The sequence below is a fragment of the Euwallacea similis genome, chromosome 5, assembly GCF_039881205.1.
Source record: "Euwallacea similis isolate ESF13 chromosome 5, ESF131.1, whole genome shotgun sequence".
NCBI classification, from domain to species: Eukaryota; Metazoa; Arthropoda; class Insecta; order Coleoptera; family Curculionidae; genus Euwallacea; species Euwallacea similis.
In genome coordinates, this window is record NC_089613.1 from 5,383,458 (window position 1) to 5,401,246 (window position 17,789).

Consider the following 17,789-nt stretch of genomic DNA (forward strand, 5'->3'; position numbering starts at 1 on the left):
TTGAATTTACTTTCATTGAAAAACAATACTTTATCCCAAAAATCATTGTTCCGATCAATATTTCGGTAAAATTTAAAAATTTTGGCTTTTTCTAAATTATTTTACTAACATAAGGCTTATTTCTGGCTACTCTAGTTTTATTCCTAGCACGATGAAGAACTCTGCGTACTGTTTTAGAGCTAATTATCTTTATTTTCTTCTTTTAATGTCGCAGCAATTTTTCAGGCATTTGTTCGAGTATTGAGTTGTACTTTTTTTGCTACCTTTCTCTTTTCCCTAACAGGCAGTTTTCTAGGACGACCGATATGAGGTTTATTTAGAAAGGTACCATTATTTTCAAAACTATTATACTTCGCATTGTAGAACGGCTCTTCTTCACCATTTTGGCCATAACTGAATAGGATTTTCCCTCTTTTCTTAAGTTTATAATTACTTTTCTTTTGGCAACCGTGATTTCCTGGCCGTTGGGTTCCATTTTAGATATAAAAACAAGTTGACTAACATGCATTATAAACTTTTAGTATTTGTGCACTCTAAATTTTAAAAAAATTTTGTTTTTTTTCTTTTCTGTCGACGATAAGTGCCGAAAATATAGTGCTAATATTGTGCCAAAATGCTTTTGTTCATAGATTTTTTGTACTTTATTTCACCTTTTGTAAATTTTGTTCTTTTCCACATAGATATTTTCTTCTTAGAAAATGTCTTTGTGATAAGTAGCGTTAAATATTTAATTTTCATTTCAGTCATTATTTTTAAATGAGTAAAAATTAGTTATTTTATGTTGGAAGTCGTGCTGTGCCAATACTTTCGTCCATTGCTGTGTTTCTAACAGGAAAAACTCACCCGCACGTCCGCTGTCTGGTTTGTCACTAAATATCCCAATCCATTAGTACGAAACACGTCTCTACGCATTGTATTGTTTTGGCATTTTTGCGGAAGGTGGCTCTGGAACGCCATGATGGCTGCAAACAAACAATTGCGAATCATTTGTGCGTCGTATTGAAGGTCTCAGGGCCACGCTAGCAGTGCAGCACGTCGAAATGCAATTTCCGATTTGAACTTGAAAAGTAAAGTGTCTCGAATCCAGGTGAGTGGCGTAGGTAACAAGTTAAGTTTTATGACGATGTTGTAAAACAAATGTATTATTCAACATCGTTATGCAACAATCTATTTTTTTTCTTTTATTCTATTTGGGAATAAAACTTCACACACAAGTATGGGCGAAATTGCACACTAACCTCAGTTATCCTGTAGATTAGCAAACACGCTGAAAAACGATTAAATTTCCTTTAAACCGATGTATCGTGGTTTTATACGTAAACTTTAAAATTTACATAATAAATACTGTTTCGTCTGTTGTCTTTAAGCGTTCAATTGTTTTGGCATTTTTGCCGAAGGTTTTGTGGAGCGCCATGATGGTTGTAAACAATTGAATTTTGTGCGATTGCGTATTCCGTAGCATGACGTGTCAAATATCCTTAGGCTAAGCTAAAATATGAAGAAATGTTGAGAAATAGATTTCTTGAACGAATGGCGAAGGACAGTTGGGCACCCAATAACCGTCTAGACCAATATTACTATAATTGTTAGAGACATAATTGATAGATGATTATTTTCTTGAAATAACGATGAATGCAATTATCAAGTATTGCATTTGATTTTCTTTCAAAGAAACGAGGGAGTAGAAAAGTCACGGAAAAAGAAATAAAAAATAACTAAATACATAAATGAACAAACATTTATATTCATAGAAAAATTGATTGATAATCTGTGAATAACTTGGCGAATTTCTTCGAAGGCAGCCACGGTTTTATGTTTTTCTGGGCCATGTACTATTTTAAGCTTTGTATTTTTTTTGGAACGCCCTGTGTGAATGTTGATACCAAATTTAAATTCCTGCTTCAATTTTTTATCTTTTTGGTTTCTTGCAATGCTTTCATATATGTCACTGTTTTAGTAGAATTAACAAAAATATCTATCGATGCAAATTAAGAAAATCTAGTCTATACAGGGTGTCCCATAACTATAGGGGCACAGAGCGGGTGGAGATAGTACATGTAAAAATGAGACATTTGGTATCAACTTGCCTGTATCAAATATTGCTAGTTAAGAAAATATTAGGTGGGCAAAAAAAAATGTTTTTCCGAAAATCATACATTATTTGAGAACCATTTAAGATAAATTATTGACACTGACAGCTCGTATCATTTAAATTAGATATAAATTTAAGTTTATGCATTGCTTTAATGAGAATTTTTTAAACGGTAAAAAACGTAATACCTATTTATGAACAATAATTTATTAATTACCTAATAATTTATTAATAATACAGATGTTCAAAAAGCTCTCTACTGTTATTTACGTACGAGTATTTTAGCGCTTCAAAATTGAAATTGTTGCTTTTCTAATTGAATGCTCATCGATAATATCGAAACCTTGCTCAGCTGCTTCTCCAAGAACTTCTACTGATCCATAATTTTTTTTGTAAACTTCGTTTTTTATTGTTTCCCATGGAAAAAATAACACTCAAGGTATCCCGCTTTTACAGGTTTGAAAAATTCGTTGAAAAACTTATGCACATTTAATATTTCTCTAATTTGAAAAATTCTTATGAAAGTATTTTAAAAACGTAAATTTATATCTGAGTTAAATGATGCGAGCTACTAATGTCAATCAAATAATAAGTCGATATGATCAATTTCAGGGCCAACTATCTTAAAATTGCAATATCAAATTAAAAAAAGGCTGCAAGTCCTCCATTTTAAGAAATAACTATCTACTTTATGGTATCAGATTAAAATTTAAAAAAACACTATTTTAAATAAGTCATAACCTACTATGCTTTACATGAAAAAAAAGTAAGTTTATGCCATATCTCAAAAATGACAGTTGTCAGAAGAAATCTGGTTAACTTATCTTTTTCATTGCAAAATTATCTACAATATTTGTTTTTACATAATTTTTCTATAACCAATAATTCCACGCTTATATCGATTAAAAGAAATTGACAAAATTAGGTTGTTGCTGAATATCTAGTAAACCGTGAACTTTTTCAAGAAACCTAAAGTAAATTTAAATTGATTCCCTAACGCTGCAATTATTGTCTCATTTAACGGATTTCGTAACTCTGCTAGTTTCCGACATTCGTTCACTAATCATCGAGAAAATCTCACCCTGTATATTGACAATGGTGCATTTTTGAAGATGGGTCTATTAGCATTTTTTTATTATTTTGCAGAGTACTATCATTTCCTGAAATATCTCTATGAAGACATGTTACAACCTGTGCGTTTATTTTGAGAAAAAATCTAAAATGGTAAGTTTTTACTCATAATAAAAACCATTATATAGATGTCGCTACTTGTACTGGCCATGTTAGGTATATATAATGCTTCCATCACTTAACCTCCTCTATGTAAATTAACGGTTTATTTCGCCTCATGTGAACAAACATAATGACATCCATCCTCAATGAATTTAATACCGTGTTAATCCCTATCCACGAAAGCAAATGGGTGTGCACACGTCCAGAAATAAGAGCCGCAGGTTCGAATGACACAACATTGACGTGACATGACAGTAATCGCTACTCGTGCAAGGCCGAGTGTTTCCGTCGATTACCGACGTCACGTGTCTAACACGCGGCACTATCTAATTCGAGTTATCCACTGGAAGAAGAACTGAGCATCAAACAATGTCTGTTAAGGGCTGGTTTATGCGAATACGCTCAGTGCAATCTCTGCTCTATTAAAATACTTCAGTATTTGAGCTTGAATAAATTCTGTGGAATTTTTTTCAAAATAAGTATTAAGATGTTTAATAGTAAAATGAGAAAAAATGGTTTATGAGTAATACTATTGAGATTTTTATCTTTAGCAAAAACGTGAGAACTCATTTTCATAAGCACCCAGTCAAGCGAAAAGTGAAGGGAGTGAGATTCAGCCCCAAATCTAATTACACAATCCTCCTGTATACAATGAGATTAGAGTTTGTTTTTTAAGTGCTCTGTACTAGTATTAAATGACATATAGAATGTGTGCCATAGCTGTGTGAAATCGGGGACTGTGGGAAAAGTACTTTATTAGATGCGTTTTGAAGTAGGTCCATCGAGAATTTATTTCTTCGTTTTGGGCCGGTGAGACCTTGTAATTAATTAGATATTTCATCCAACGTTTCATATTCAGAAAAACATCGAAAATTACATTTTTTGATCTGAGAAGATTGAAGTCTAATAAGTGTCTTATGCGATTTGACTCATAAGATTTAATAACCGGCTCATGATATTTGTCAATTTTTCCCTGAAACTTCGATTAAAACAAATGATATTTGACAACTCTTTATTGCGTGATTGACTATTATGATATTTGACAACCGATTTATAGTACTTGTTAGTTGAGCAGACGCCCCTGGATAGGTAACTATTACGTCACAATGAAACCTGTTCTCTTTATCACGATCTTTAGTTAGGTAATTTATCGGTTATCAGCGGCTGGAACACACGTTCGGTTTTCTAGAGACTATTGTCACCGGAGGCTATTATCAAAGGGGAGCATTAAAATTTAAAGCCAAATCCCCTAACATTATTTCCATAATATCCATGTCATTTTTATCTTAACGTTCCAATAAAAGAAGAACAGCCATTTTATGAATTTTTGGGTGGAGCTTGTATAGACGAGATAAGCCCATGAATGCAAGCTTTGGATTTCTTTAGATATTTGTACATTATATGAAGCAATATAAAATAATTTCCTTTTGCGTATAATGTAAAGGGCCCCTAACAACCTCAACTCCACAAAGTAATCTTAGCAGTCATATACCTATTTCCTATAATGTTATAGTGGTTGAAAATGTCTCTATGGAATTTGCTATCATATGAGTTTTACAATGCTGATTTGAAGACTCTATATGTGTGTAGTTTCAAATACGTTTTAACTAGAAGAATAACTCTAAGTAAACCTTACTTACCTAGTTTTGTAATATAATCCCTTAGTCAATTCTTCCTTTTATCTTATTATGATCTATACTTATAAAAAAATTTCACTTAATATGGGTATACGCACCTTTCACGACAGATAAAATTGCAATAAATATAGAGGTGATCTAATTCGTAGAATTATTGGCAATTTTAGTAGATTTTCAGAGCAGTTAGTTGCTTTCTATCAATTTTCAGTAGACGATCAATTCGAGGTTTGTTGCATTAAAAAAGGAACAATGAAATTGAATGAGTAAGGTTGTTGCAGATGGTAGTGATTAAATTGATATTTTACCCTAATCAAAGAATCAATCGTGATATAAAAGTGTGTTTTTGGTCATAAGGTCGCTCTAAAGGACTTGATCTCACGTTTTGATTGCCATTTGGAAAAAAAATTATAAGGTAAGTGCAATGATGATCATTCAATTTATTCTAAATTTCACAAAAAATGTTTTGCATACAATGCACATTTGTATGTTCATATTTTTTTTTGGAGTACGTTGAATTTTGAGCCACAAAAGGCATAAAAGTACAAATTTTGTTGGTTATCGGCTAATTTCTAATCACTTTTTTAGACATTTTGGGAATCAATATCTCTTTTCTTTGGGTTTTTTGATTTTGAGAAAAATTTCCAACCTTAAAGAGCTCATAGTTTTTTTTCTAAACAGCCTCAGATTCAACAAGGTGTCTTGCTTTCAACATACTTTCCCCTTTAAATTTCTCTTCTTTTACAATATTTTTCAACTCGGTCACGTTTTAACTCTTACTAAGCCCCCTCATATTGCAATCTGATGTTCTCACTTGTGGTCTAGAATAAAAGTACAAACTTATTGTACTTTACAGGACGCCTCTAGTTCCTCTCTTGATTAATTGAACAATCCTCATCTTGTTTCTTCAGGTTTCATTTTATATAAAATTGTCATAGAAAAATCATTAGAAAAAATGAGGCAGAAATGAATCTAAAGGAAATAAAAATTACAAAATGAAATTTTCGAGCAAATCTACTATCAGATAATTTTGTTGATCGTAATAAAAGATAGAACAGAACCGAATTTAAGGAGACAAACAGAAATAACTAGATAGAGGGCCAATACTCCTCCCCACTATTTATGCTCAATTCCATTATCTATCTCTAATAATCAATTCCAACCACTCGAATGACGTAAACAGAGATTTGCTTGTAAATTTGCATTTTGCAATTTTACGAGTATTACTTAATTTCTGTTAATTGTACTGATTTCAATATAAACGTTCAAAGTTCCAAACTTTCTTTATAATATCTTGTTTCAATTTTTAGAGCTTTTCATAAAGATATAAGGCCTTGAATCTTGGTACCAGTATTTTTATTGTTAGTTATTTGGTCATCTTAAAATCTTCAAAAGTGACTCTATTAATACCTGAACAGTTCTAGATCTGACATTTGTTAAGTTTGAAATTTTCAAAAATTTCCAAACACCTTATGATTGTGCGTCTTTGAGTGACAACAACTCGCTCATCTATGGAGGAATTTAACTGAAGTGCATCAAATAATTCTATGATTTTGATAAGCTCTATCAAACTATTCAGGAGTGCATGATTGTGATATTTCCCTCAATCTCTGAGATACATAGACACTTTTACCATATACCTATTTCCAGGAGTTTTAATGTGACTCGAAATTGATGGCACTTCATTTATATTGCATTTCCATATTCGGTATAATTCCAGCGATATGATATTCAGTCAATTGAATTAAATTTGATCGTCATAAAAAAAGTAAATATAATGTCCATTCTACGTAACATATATTAGTGATATTTGGATTGTGTCGCCATCTTTCGTAATCGTTTGCACTTACATGGGCCACTACTAGACAACAACGTACGAGAGGTGGTTTTCTACATATAACGAGAGCGCTCAACTGAAACTACAATGAATTGGAATCAATAACTTTTCATTAGGCCATTCTTTCAAAGATGGCGTCACGGCCAGTGGTTACAGAAAAATCAATAGGAAATACTTAATATTTTCTCTGGTAGATGGGGTCAATACTGAGGCAAAGATTAATGTAGAGTAATCCATCTACCTTACATCCCTTTTGATTGTAGTTCAGATAGTTGTGGATAGATGCCCCTGAGGGGACGACCGAGGCAATTAATTAACATTTTGTAAGTTTCTTTACATGTATGAATATTAAACAAAACAAATTAATTAAAATTCAGTCACAATGCCGTACGTTTAAAACAATAAAAGCTGGATTCCATAAATGGAAATAGAAATCTTCTTAATCGGGTATTTTCAATGTTAAAAACTGATTAATTAGTGGTGGACTTGAGTTGATAAATGGGATGCTATTACAAGCTTACATGACTTTTATCCTCGATTTTATCGGTATTTAATTCGTCTCTCATATAAGATATTTTCTGAGATAATCACAGAAATTTCGGTTGTTAACTAATCAAATTGTAAGTTATTCGTGTGAATTCCAATATTAAAATAAGTTATAAAAACTATTTAGAACTTTAACAAATCGCAGCTGCTCATGTTTTCCTACATTCGACCTAAACAGCCCCATTATACGCTCCACCTCATGTTAAACATTTAAATTAACCTAGTTTTATTGCTGATATGACTGATATAATAGGACAATAAATAATCTGTTTTATCTCTTGGTGTCGGCGTACCGTAGGTACATCCTGCACAAGTTGGAATACTGGATTGGGTAAATTTCCATACTCACATACCTTTGTAATGGTGATAAAAGCAATGTTATCAGTAAGAATTTTTAAGACGCATCTAAATTTTCGAACAAATTCTTCATAGACCTCAGAGTATAGGTCTGGATAGAAAAATTATAAAATTCGTTATAACTTTATTCTAAAACAACCTACGCCAATGTCTTTTACATAGTTTTGTAAACAGGACTTCTTGAATGATTTTGACAATAGTTAATTGATATTCGGTGTCATTAATATCGAAGTAATAAATTCAGATATTTCATATAGTTTATTACGATGGTATTTCATGTTAAAAATTTACAAATCACGACGATTACAGTCTCACAAGTTGCCAAAAAGTGTTTTTGTGCCTATAAGTCGTGTTCCCACGTTTACATTGTAAACAGATTCAAAAAAACTAACACGACATATACTAGATATTAACCGAAAATCACAGACGGACCACGTTTTTTTAATTTCTAAATTTTAGAAGTGTTCTTTAAAAGATTTAATAATATTATTAATAAATTCTTGTATCGTACGCTCCTATTTTCCATGAAAGGAAAGCAAACATTTTTTGTGTATAGATGACGTTTTCAGCAATATTTTGCCCAAAAATCATAGGCATATCACGATACTTTTTCATTGTAAACTACCAAATTTCTTAATGTTAGAAATATCTTTATCTTAAATACAAGCTCATGCCTTTACAATTCATTGAAGAAGTATGAAATTGTATCTGTTTATAGAAGATGATTCACTCGCACTGCTGAATATTTCCAGAAAGTCATTGGCGTGGCACTTAATGATTACCGATGTTCATAAAACTGTCTAACCTGTCTAACAATTATAGCCTTAAAACTCAACAAAAAGCACCTAAATCCCTACATTTTTGCCTATTTTGTGAAACATGAATGATTGCTCATAACGTAAAAGCCACATGAGTAACACCCATTAAGAGACTGGTCAACAATTACGAGCCCATAGATAAACAGGTATTTTTCTTTTCAAGTCTCGCACAAAGTAATGTGTCCAAGCTAGTGGAAAAGAGAACAAATGAAACCTTATCCCTTTTCTTAAAAGCCATAGCAAAGATAGAAAGCGATGGATTCATTTCAGTTGCTAAGTATATGTCTATATGTGAAAGCTCGTTATATTTGGAGAATATGTGCAAAAGAATACTAAATATTATGATAGATGTAGGTAACGTTAAATTTTCTGAGATTAAATAATTAGGGCAAAGAAAATTATCGATAATTTTTGGAGAAGTTTGCACGAATGCAAGTGCATGAGTGTCTTTTTCGGTTTAACTTACACAGGTGTAAAATTATAAATTCATTTCGTTGTGTGAATTGTATTTAAGACGAGAACTTCATTTCATTCATGCATAAATAGAATGTTGTTCTAGATTAAAGTCTGCATTTCAAGCTGTAGGACTTAGAGCCCCACTGCAGTTTAACCAGGGGTGTATCGGGATATATGCCTAATTCCCTATTCTTTTTCACTATGATGACGGATGATATTTGTTCTGAATTGAAACTCTCGATTTTCACTCTTTCTTCCCATGGAATTCCATTTACTGAAATTAAATGATTGTCCATCCAGATCACAGAAAAATCTCACCGAAAAGAAATGGTTTTCTCAATCTAACCGGTCGAGAAAGCATTAATAAAATGGAGCACATTACTCGTGATGATTCCCTTCAAGAAGCTTAACGAATCTTATCTGATGAAACCCACCTACGTGATATCGACACAGGATTGTTACTGCAGAAGAAATGCATGGGAAATGGGACAATTATTTTTTTCCTTAGTATGTCTGTGATTATGATGTTCAGCGCGCCTTAAGTTGACCCTGGTTTACGCAACTTTTGAGTCCCCACGTATAGCTTTACAATTCTAGAAATTCATTGTGTTTAGCGGCACATTTTTTGGTACCCCGTGTAGGTTTTAGTCGACGTACCATCAATGAGACAACGTTAAGAGGAAAGCCAAACAAAGACATATTAAGAAAGGTGCGTGCATATGCAAGACAGTCACAGAGTTATGTTAATTAGTTTTAATTTGTGCTTCGGCCAGATGCACCAAGGTTGGGCTTTGCTATAAAAATTGTCACCTTTCGAGTAATTTCGTTTAATCGGAAACAGATATTTCCACCAATGCAATGTCTAAATCGAGGGTCACAGTTTTTAAAAGCTTCACAAAAACGGTTTGGTTGCCGACGGTTTCGAGCAAACAAAATTAAGGAAGTAGCGAACGATGGCAACTTTGGTTTAAAACAAACATAAGAGAACACCTTGAAAGTCTACTTGAGGTGTTTTAACCCCGGTTGAAGCCGACGATGTAACCTGAAGAGAGCCTGGACTTACCTGACCCGTGTGATAACATTGTTAAGATGCAGTAGATATGGTATTGATCAACCTATTTAATTGAACATTTCGCATTTACGTTTAGATATCAAAAAGAAGAATTGCTTTGTCCTTAGCCTTTTAACACGAATTTCTTAGAAGCATTTTTAGATAAATTCGTGTTCTCAAGTAAACTTCTCGAAATAATTTAGTCAGTAGTGATGTTATATATGTAAAAAGCTTTTCAACGCATTCTTGAATTTCCTGGGAATTCCAGAAGAAAGGAGAATATTATTTTTTGTGATTCATCAAACTTTGAACACATATAACTTATAAATTTGTAGAAAACATTGCCTCCAAAAATATCAAGTTGCTCTTTTTGGCAAGATAGTTTCCGAGATATTTGTGGATATTTTCCGATTTTCTAAAAGTGCCTCAAATTTCGATTCAGCAACTTTTATAGAAAACAGCTCCTTTTATTCTCTTGCAAAGTACTTACCTCCACTATTTATCAGTCGATTGAAGACATTTCTAATTGTGTTTGATGCGACATTTATTTATAAGAACATCAACGATGAAAGAGAATCGACTCAAAATTTTAGATATCAGATTAAAATTTTTAGAGCAAACTTAAACCAGTGCCCGCATTTCCATCTGAAATTTGCCACTTATTTTTTTAAAGTAAATATTTATCAGTTCAATTTCCCTAATTTTTAACTATACTGTTAATTCTTTTAAGTACGACGAATTTAGTATTGAACCTTTGAAGTGCTAAATACTACTTAAATCAGTGACGTAACTTACACCTCAGATGTGACGCTAATTTTTTTAAACGAGGCACTGATTATCTCAATTTTCCTCAATTTTTGACACTGTTTGATTTTCTAGTTTAGAGTGTTAATTAGTATTTAAATCAGTAGTTTCGTTTACACCTGAAATTTGACATTTTTTTAGGGTTGGTGTATTTTTTATTGTTTCGTTTTTTTTTATAATTTTTCACTCAATTTCTCAAACCAACATTAAAACACTAATGGAACTTGACATAATTTTTCTTTTAATGTAATGATTTTTATAGTTTTTATCCCGAGCTTGACTCTGTTTGACACGACCCTAATATGTATTTGGAAAACCTATTAAATCTGAGTTTTTGGCACGGCACTGGTTTTTTGGAAATTGATTAAAAAATTTCGGATTTTGCACATAAATCTGTACAATGGTGAATAATACAACCCTAATTTTTTCTAAGCAGATGTTCGTTTTGTAAATTTTCCAGATTTATCAAACTCTTTTCCTAATTCCCTTTGGTGATGGTGGCTCAGGTTTTGTAGTTAAACTTTATCGTCCTCCTGATATTACCGTTAACAATGACTTTCCCAAGACCTCTCTTTTTCTCTATCTCACCAACAGCCACTGAACTTTTCAATTTCTCCCGAAGAAACAATCTTAGGCATTTTAACGTCTCTATGGCTCGCGCTGTAATTTATTACACATTGTTTGTTTTATTGAGTCTCGCTGTAAAATTCAGAAATCATAAAGCCTCCATAAAACCCCCTTAATTGCGAAATCACTGAGAAGGCCTCTTAAAATGCGTAGTCTTGTAGTGGGTATTTAAAGATGTGTGTTATTGCTGTTCCTGGGATGAATGCATGACATAGTCTCAAGGTTTATGCCATAACTCGTGGCTTTACACCCAGAAGAACAATTAGCCATGATGATGAGCATTGTTAATCGTTCCTCCTTGCCAGGTGATTTGTCTAACTGTATGTAAGATATTGAAATTTTCAATTTCATTTTTTAAAGGGCAGTAATTCCCCTCTTGATACATCAATGTTTCCTAATATTTAACAGCCAGAATAATTTAATTTAATGGTCTAGGAAGCCTATAAATTTCATAATTTTCATGCTTCCTAAAGCTACCGTTCTGTTGAACATTCCGGGGATTTTATTCGTTTCTTGTCCCTTTGGATGTTGCTGTGATTTATGTTCTATACAGTTTATCTTCGATTGTCGTTCCTAACCAACGGTCAGTGGCGGAGCATGAGAACTGTTGTAGTAATTTTGAAAAAAATTCAGGGATAACTTGTAATAATATATTCGCCGTAGATAGCCAGCTTTACATGGGATCAAATGGTCATAGAGTAACGTAAATCAGGAATGAAACTGATCCGTGTAAGTGCCCATTTCGATCAGCGGCGCCCAGTGGGGTATTGAACCGTTTAATCTAGGCAGTGAAGTATTTATCCAACAATGCATTTGAATGACTATAAAGAAAGTTACCGCTGTTTGGTCATTTTGAACTTTCAACAACCTCGGATCGTAACAGAGATAAAATTATTGAACTTTCATATTATAAGTTTTTGGAGTGGTGTCAAAAGTAGTGTTCACAAATTCTAAAATAGCAGGTTTTTTTCATTATATCTTTTGTCCATGTTGTTTATCGAAATCTCCCACTGTGCAGCGTTCCGTTTCCGCGCCAACAAGTTTGTCGAGCAAATCGTCGATTTACATTAGTTTATAGGGGATTAAATGACTTTGGTGTTGAATGGTATTCATGGGTTGCAAGGCTGAAATTTATTGTTTGCGGAGCCTTATCATGGTCCCAAACCAATGGGTCATTATGGGTCAGATTAGTATGGGCTATGAATTTTAAATCTCTTTGACGTGCCATTTGAACACGTGGATATCCACGAAAAAGAAATCAATTTTCATTATGTGTTTTATTAACAATTTGTGAAATATTGATGTTGAAGGATAAGAACTGGTGACGTTATGTGTTTCTAGGTGACCTTGATCATTAACGTTGACAGTTGACGTAACAATTCAAAACTCCCTCAGACATCCAGCAGCGCTTAATCTAACTATACATTGCAGCTTATTGAAGGTAATAAACTGTGAAAAGTCAGTTTTCAAAGTTAAAGAAATAATCCAAAATCAGCTTATTATTTGCGGAAACTCTGAAGACACCTGCAATTCGCTACCAACTTCCAAGAACAATGTACAAGGCGCTGAAACCTGTGACGTTATTACTGTAATCTTGCGCAGTTTAAACATGAAGGCGGCTATTTAAAAACTATGGGTGGTCTTTTACGGGCAACCACTCTTATTTACAACAAATTAATTTGAATATTTTCAACCCATTAGGGTTTTTTCTTCGCTTATTTTTCCTTCAAGTGTCGTTGAGCGCCACCAGAAGCCCACCACGTAAGTAATTGTGCTTTACACATCGTGACGTCATAGTTCAACGGAACTTAGTCGCTCATCTTGTTTCTCAAAAATTAACTCTCAAATGTAGCTCATTTGCAGTATCAGCATTGAGTTAAAATGACAAGACAGCGAACATTAGGTTTATGAAACAAATTTCACTTCCATGGTCCTTCCCTCGAGAAGAGTTGGTAGATAAAGTCTCCGGCGTAAAGATTTTCGAGTTATAGATTCTAGTGGATTGCAGCGAGAAGTTGGAACCTGTTCCTGGGTATTTAATATACGGGATGTTTTGAAAACTTATTAACAACCAGTGACTGGTTTCAATATAAGTAATGGGCGTCGCGTTCGGAGGAATATCTTTATCGGTCAGCACTTGCCTTATAAATAGATAATCACTGGTGATTAATGTAACTATTCTCTGTATGTAGCAATCAGCCATTTGCATAAGTCAATAAAATGCGCCATTACTAAATTAAAAGCCCGCAAGTTGGAAATCAAAAACGGGTTTCTATAGTTATCTTTTTTTGCCGAGAAAGACAATAATAATTGAGATTGTGGTAATTTATGCACCTCATACTTCATTATTTTGTATTCTTTTGGAAAATAGTAATTGCTGAATGGATCAATTTAAATTGTTGTTTCTGACATTTTCAATTTATGAGCCCATCATAAGATTCTTTATTTTAATATTAAAATTAATTTTTTTTCCGTTCCAAATTATTTATTTTCTGGATTTCCTAGAAAATTACTGAAATTGCGAAGTGCCAATCTTGCTGGGCATCTTCAGAGTTGGTCTTAATCTGTATCTGTGTTAATGTGTGATTTGAAATATAGTTCCTCAATTTCCAGCAAAAATTCATAGAGAAATTATAGAAATACCAATTTTCTACTCCTAATTCCCTTGTTAATTAAAATAATATTTTTTCGTTTTTTTTTCTAATTTTGATTTTGATAAAATGGATCTTGATTGTCGTAGTTAGTGTACATCAGTGGCGTATCTTCAAAATAAAATATCGTTTATTAAACAATCTCCAAATCATACTTATTTAAGATACTATTTCTGACCGTTCCTAATGTTCTTAAAATTGTCACACGTTTGGTGCACTAGTGGTTTGTAGGAATCTTATAGGAAATTTAAAAGAAATTTTTGAGTTTTTTGTGTTCAAGAGCGCAGTGGCAGATGAGTGTATTTTCAAAAAATAGAATTCCCGAAAAAATACTTCTGTAGCTTCAGTTTTTGTTTTAGATTCACACTAAAATTCGGATCTTCCGATTTGATTAATTTGATGGATGAATGATATGATGAATTTTTACTAAGGTGAATGGTTCTCCCGGAATTTCAATAACTTTCTACTGATTAGTGTTCCTACAAATTACTAACAACAAAATGCAATTCCAGCTCAGTAGTACCCACACAATACCCAATAGAACACTTGTTTCAAAGGTGGCTTCCCCAGACAGAAACGAGATTCTTATCTCGGTGAAGAGCACTTGTTGTTTACCTTCCTTTGCATCTTCTCTGTTGACTTTGCGCTTGATTACAACAGTTTTTATTTGCTTAACGGCAATTCCTTAAAAGTTTTATTTGATTTCTTTTATTAACTACATGTTGAGCCATTCATTCATATCTCGATGCCAAATGTCGTTTTTCTTCATCAGTGAAGTGCGGTCGTGAAGTAACTGAGGCGCTAGTTTACACACTTTGTAACCCGAAAGCCGCTGCTGGGAATTAATCTGTAATAAAATTTAAATACGAACATAAAACGGCAAGAACCCATAAAAAGAATTAAAAGCTGCTAAAATCGTCGTTCACACGCAAGCGAGGTTCCGCGGATATAATAACGATAATTATTAAACGGTGATGGTTTAGCCCTGGTTCCATGTGGGTGTGATGGGTTTCGCATTTTACAAGACCGACTTTAATATATGATGAAATAATGGACACACGCTGGCGCCACTTGCTAGTTTATTTCGTTGTTTTTCTCATGACGCAGGGATCATGGAAAGTGTGCAATTGATGGGTGATTAAAACGAATATTTTACGTTTTTGTGGGTCAAGTCTTTTACCGATTGGGGATAGTTAGATAGGGCATCAAAAAATCCTTTTAGAATCTCAGACATTTACTTCAAGAAATATTCAATATCAATCACGAAATTTTGTAACAAGAGTCTAATTTAGTGATAGAAATTATGCACTGTTGTTCCTGACTCCAAACTTCAAGCTTTCACCCCAATATTCCATAACTTTTTCCTATTCGAGAGTGAATCTTATTAATTACTTTGCAATAACTTATATTCCCATGGCCTGAAACTTCTCGCATTTGTTGAAATAATGGCTTTAATCTTCATTCAATCTTACTAATAGCTATATTGGCAACAGCGAATATGATTACCTGCTACACATTCTATTTCTTGCTCAAAGCTGCATGTTTTAATTTAAAAAAATCACCTTGCTGTAAATATTTCTTTACCACTTTTCCATGAACGTGAATTATCTGTACTTGTTGCTTTAAACGCTCCAGATTTCAGGTAACTTTCAACATCAACAATAAGCTCCAAGTTTCTTTGATGTCTGTAGCCAGGTCGGATATCATATTCTTTTGCTTTCGTGTTTATTTATTGGCCCCCGAATTAGCCCACCGCAATTAATCGACTTTCACTACATAATTACGATCCAAATTACACCTGTAGCTCCAAATTTTGACTCAGCCAGCCAGAGGTTCATAGATGGACAGCTCCATTACACCCTTGTTCCAAATTATGTTTCTTCGGTGCCAAATCTGGATGCAGTTATATTCGTGTCAGGTGTTGTCTCAGGTTTATTAGAGCAAGAAAACTCAAAGCTTCAGTTACTGACTCTTTTATTGCAAACGGACAGTAAATATGGGACTTGGAATGTAAATATAGTATAAGGACACATTTCTACAACAGATCTTACATCGAATTACATACATGAGCGAGGCCGTGATATAATTACAAAAGAAATACATAGAAAATTACATATTGTCCTAACTTACTAAAATCTACTTGTTTTTACATACAAGGCAGTCAAGTGAAACTATCCAAAGCTGAAACGTTTTTTGGTAACTATTGTCTTTTGAGATTTAAGTACTTGTTTGATACGACATGCGGTACTGCAAAGCGCCCCTATGCTTCGAAAAAATGTTGCTGCAATTAGACTTAAACTTAATATGCTTGGAGTCATATTAAATCAAGATTTACTGCATTATTTCGTTATCTATTTGGTACTGCGTTATTGAAGCTGACAAAAAACTTGAGAAATTTCCCCATTAAAACATGGAAAATGAACGAGAATAGACTTAAATCATACACTTAATACATCCATCAAAACTTCGTCTACTCCCGTTTTAAGGACTATTGTCTGCAACGACTGTGATTGGTTGAAAGAATATTAGTCCGGAAATTAGGAATCATTTCAAACGATAGTCCGGGCAATTATTTACAAAAATAAATAGAAATATACATAAATCTGCAATAAAACACCTCACAGAGGTAAAAAATGGTAGGGTTATAGTCAGTTTTGATACTTAGCGGCCTCCTCAGACTAACTGGACAAAACTGACTATTTCTGCCTGGCTATAACTTAAAAAATACAGTTACAAAAGAAATATTAAAATATAGAAAAATAAATTAGGTTGCGTGGTATAAAAACATTTTAGTAGTAATTTGTACAATCATTTACATAAATTTAAAGACTTGCCAGTCTAACTCGGCTTATCCTAGAATACTGACGCTATATGGACATTCCCTATATCTCCTGACGCAAGTCAAATAATGCAGAATACTATTAGATATAATAAGCGTATACAGAGAACGTTAAAATACTTGATGTAAGTACCGGGTGTTGAATAAAGTCTTATGACTTGCGCAAATTCACAGACTAGCAAAACACCTAAGGGAGAGTGCGTAGGTCTTGATGATAAGGCAGAAAAGTCAACCTAGTTTGCGCAGACGTTTTTTTAGCTTTTTGGGCCGAATTTCACACTTGGACTTCGCTTCTGCGCACTTGTATTTCAGTTCGGGCATACGTTGCGTATTGCCCATACACAAAGCTGCATATGCTTCACTGCAACAGTCCTCCTCGGACTCAAAGTAAACTATATGCTTGTCTGAGACTGTGCATCGGTTCCCGTGGTTCGGATGTCTGTGTCGTGAAACTCTCCTGTGGCGCAGCTGCTGCGACTGGTGATGGCACTTCTCCAGCCTCTTCGGTGACATGCTACGACCTTTCTTGTCGAACTGCATCACCATTGTGTCATGGCCAGCCAGGTGGAGTTTGACAAAGGGTGTTGTAGATGCGTTGGATGCGTTTCCGCCTTTGTCGTGGACGTTGTCGGAAAATTTGCACAGGGGCCAGTGTCCCCTTTTTTCTATGGCGTTATGGGTCTGGAAAAGAGGAAATCTAAGTTTAGACTTAGGGATAGAGTGTAAGGAGATAACGAGAAAATCCACTGTCTGTATTATCAGCGTGAAAAAAATCAAAGACCTTAGAATCCAGATAGTTTAGAAAAGTCAAGACAGAGACAGTCAAACTAGAGATTCTCTTGTT

General features: G+C 33.7%; 1 protein-coding gene and 1 long non-coding RNA gene across 4 annotated transcripts in view; one reads left to right on the plus strand and one right to left on the minus strand.

Annotated features, from left to right (window-relative positions):
* The first annotated feature begins 966 nt into the window (after positions 1-966).
* The window catches only part of LOC136408862 (uncharacterized), a 133,549-nt gene continuing 116,726 nt past the window's right edge, over positions 967-17,789 (plus strand). Inside the window, exons 1-2 of the long non-coding RNA XR_010752135.1 lie at positions 967-1,087; positions 3,239-3,316. This is a non-coding gene — a long non-coding RNA (uncharacterized lncRNA). The remainder of the gene's footprint in view (positions 1,088-3,238; positions 3,317-17,789) is intronic.
* LOC136408861 (uncharacterized) overlaps positions 16,064-17,789 on the minus strand; it is a 37,820-nt gene continuing 36,094 nt past the window's right edge. For all 3 annotated transcript variants that reach the window (XM_066390052.1, XM_066390053.1, XM_066390051.1), the window contains exon 5: positions 16,064-17,626. In XM_066390052.1, the coding sequence (XP_066246149.1) occupies positions 17,174-17,626 (453 nt within the window). In that variant the 3' untranslated portion in view covers positions 16,064-17,173. The remainder of the gene's footprint in view (positions 17,627-17,789) is intronic.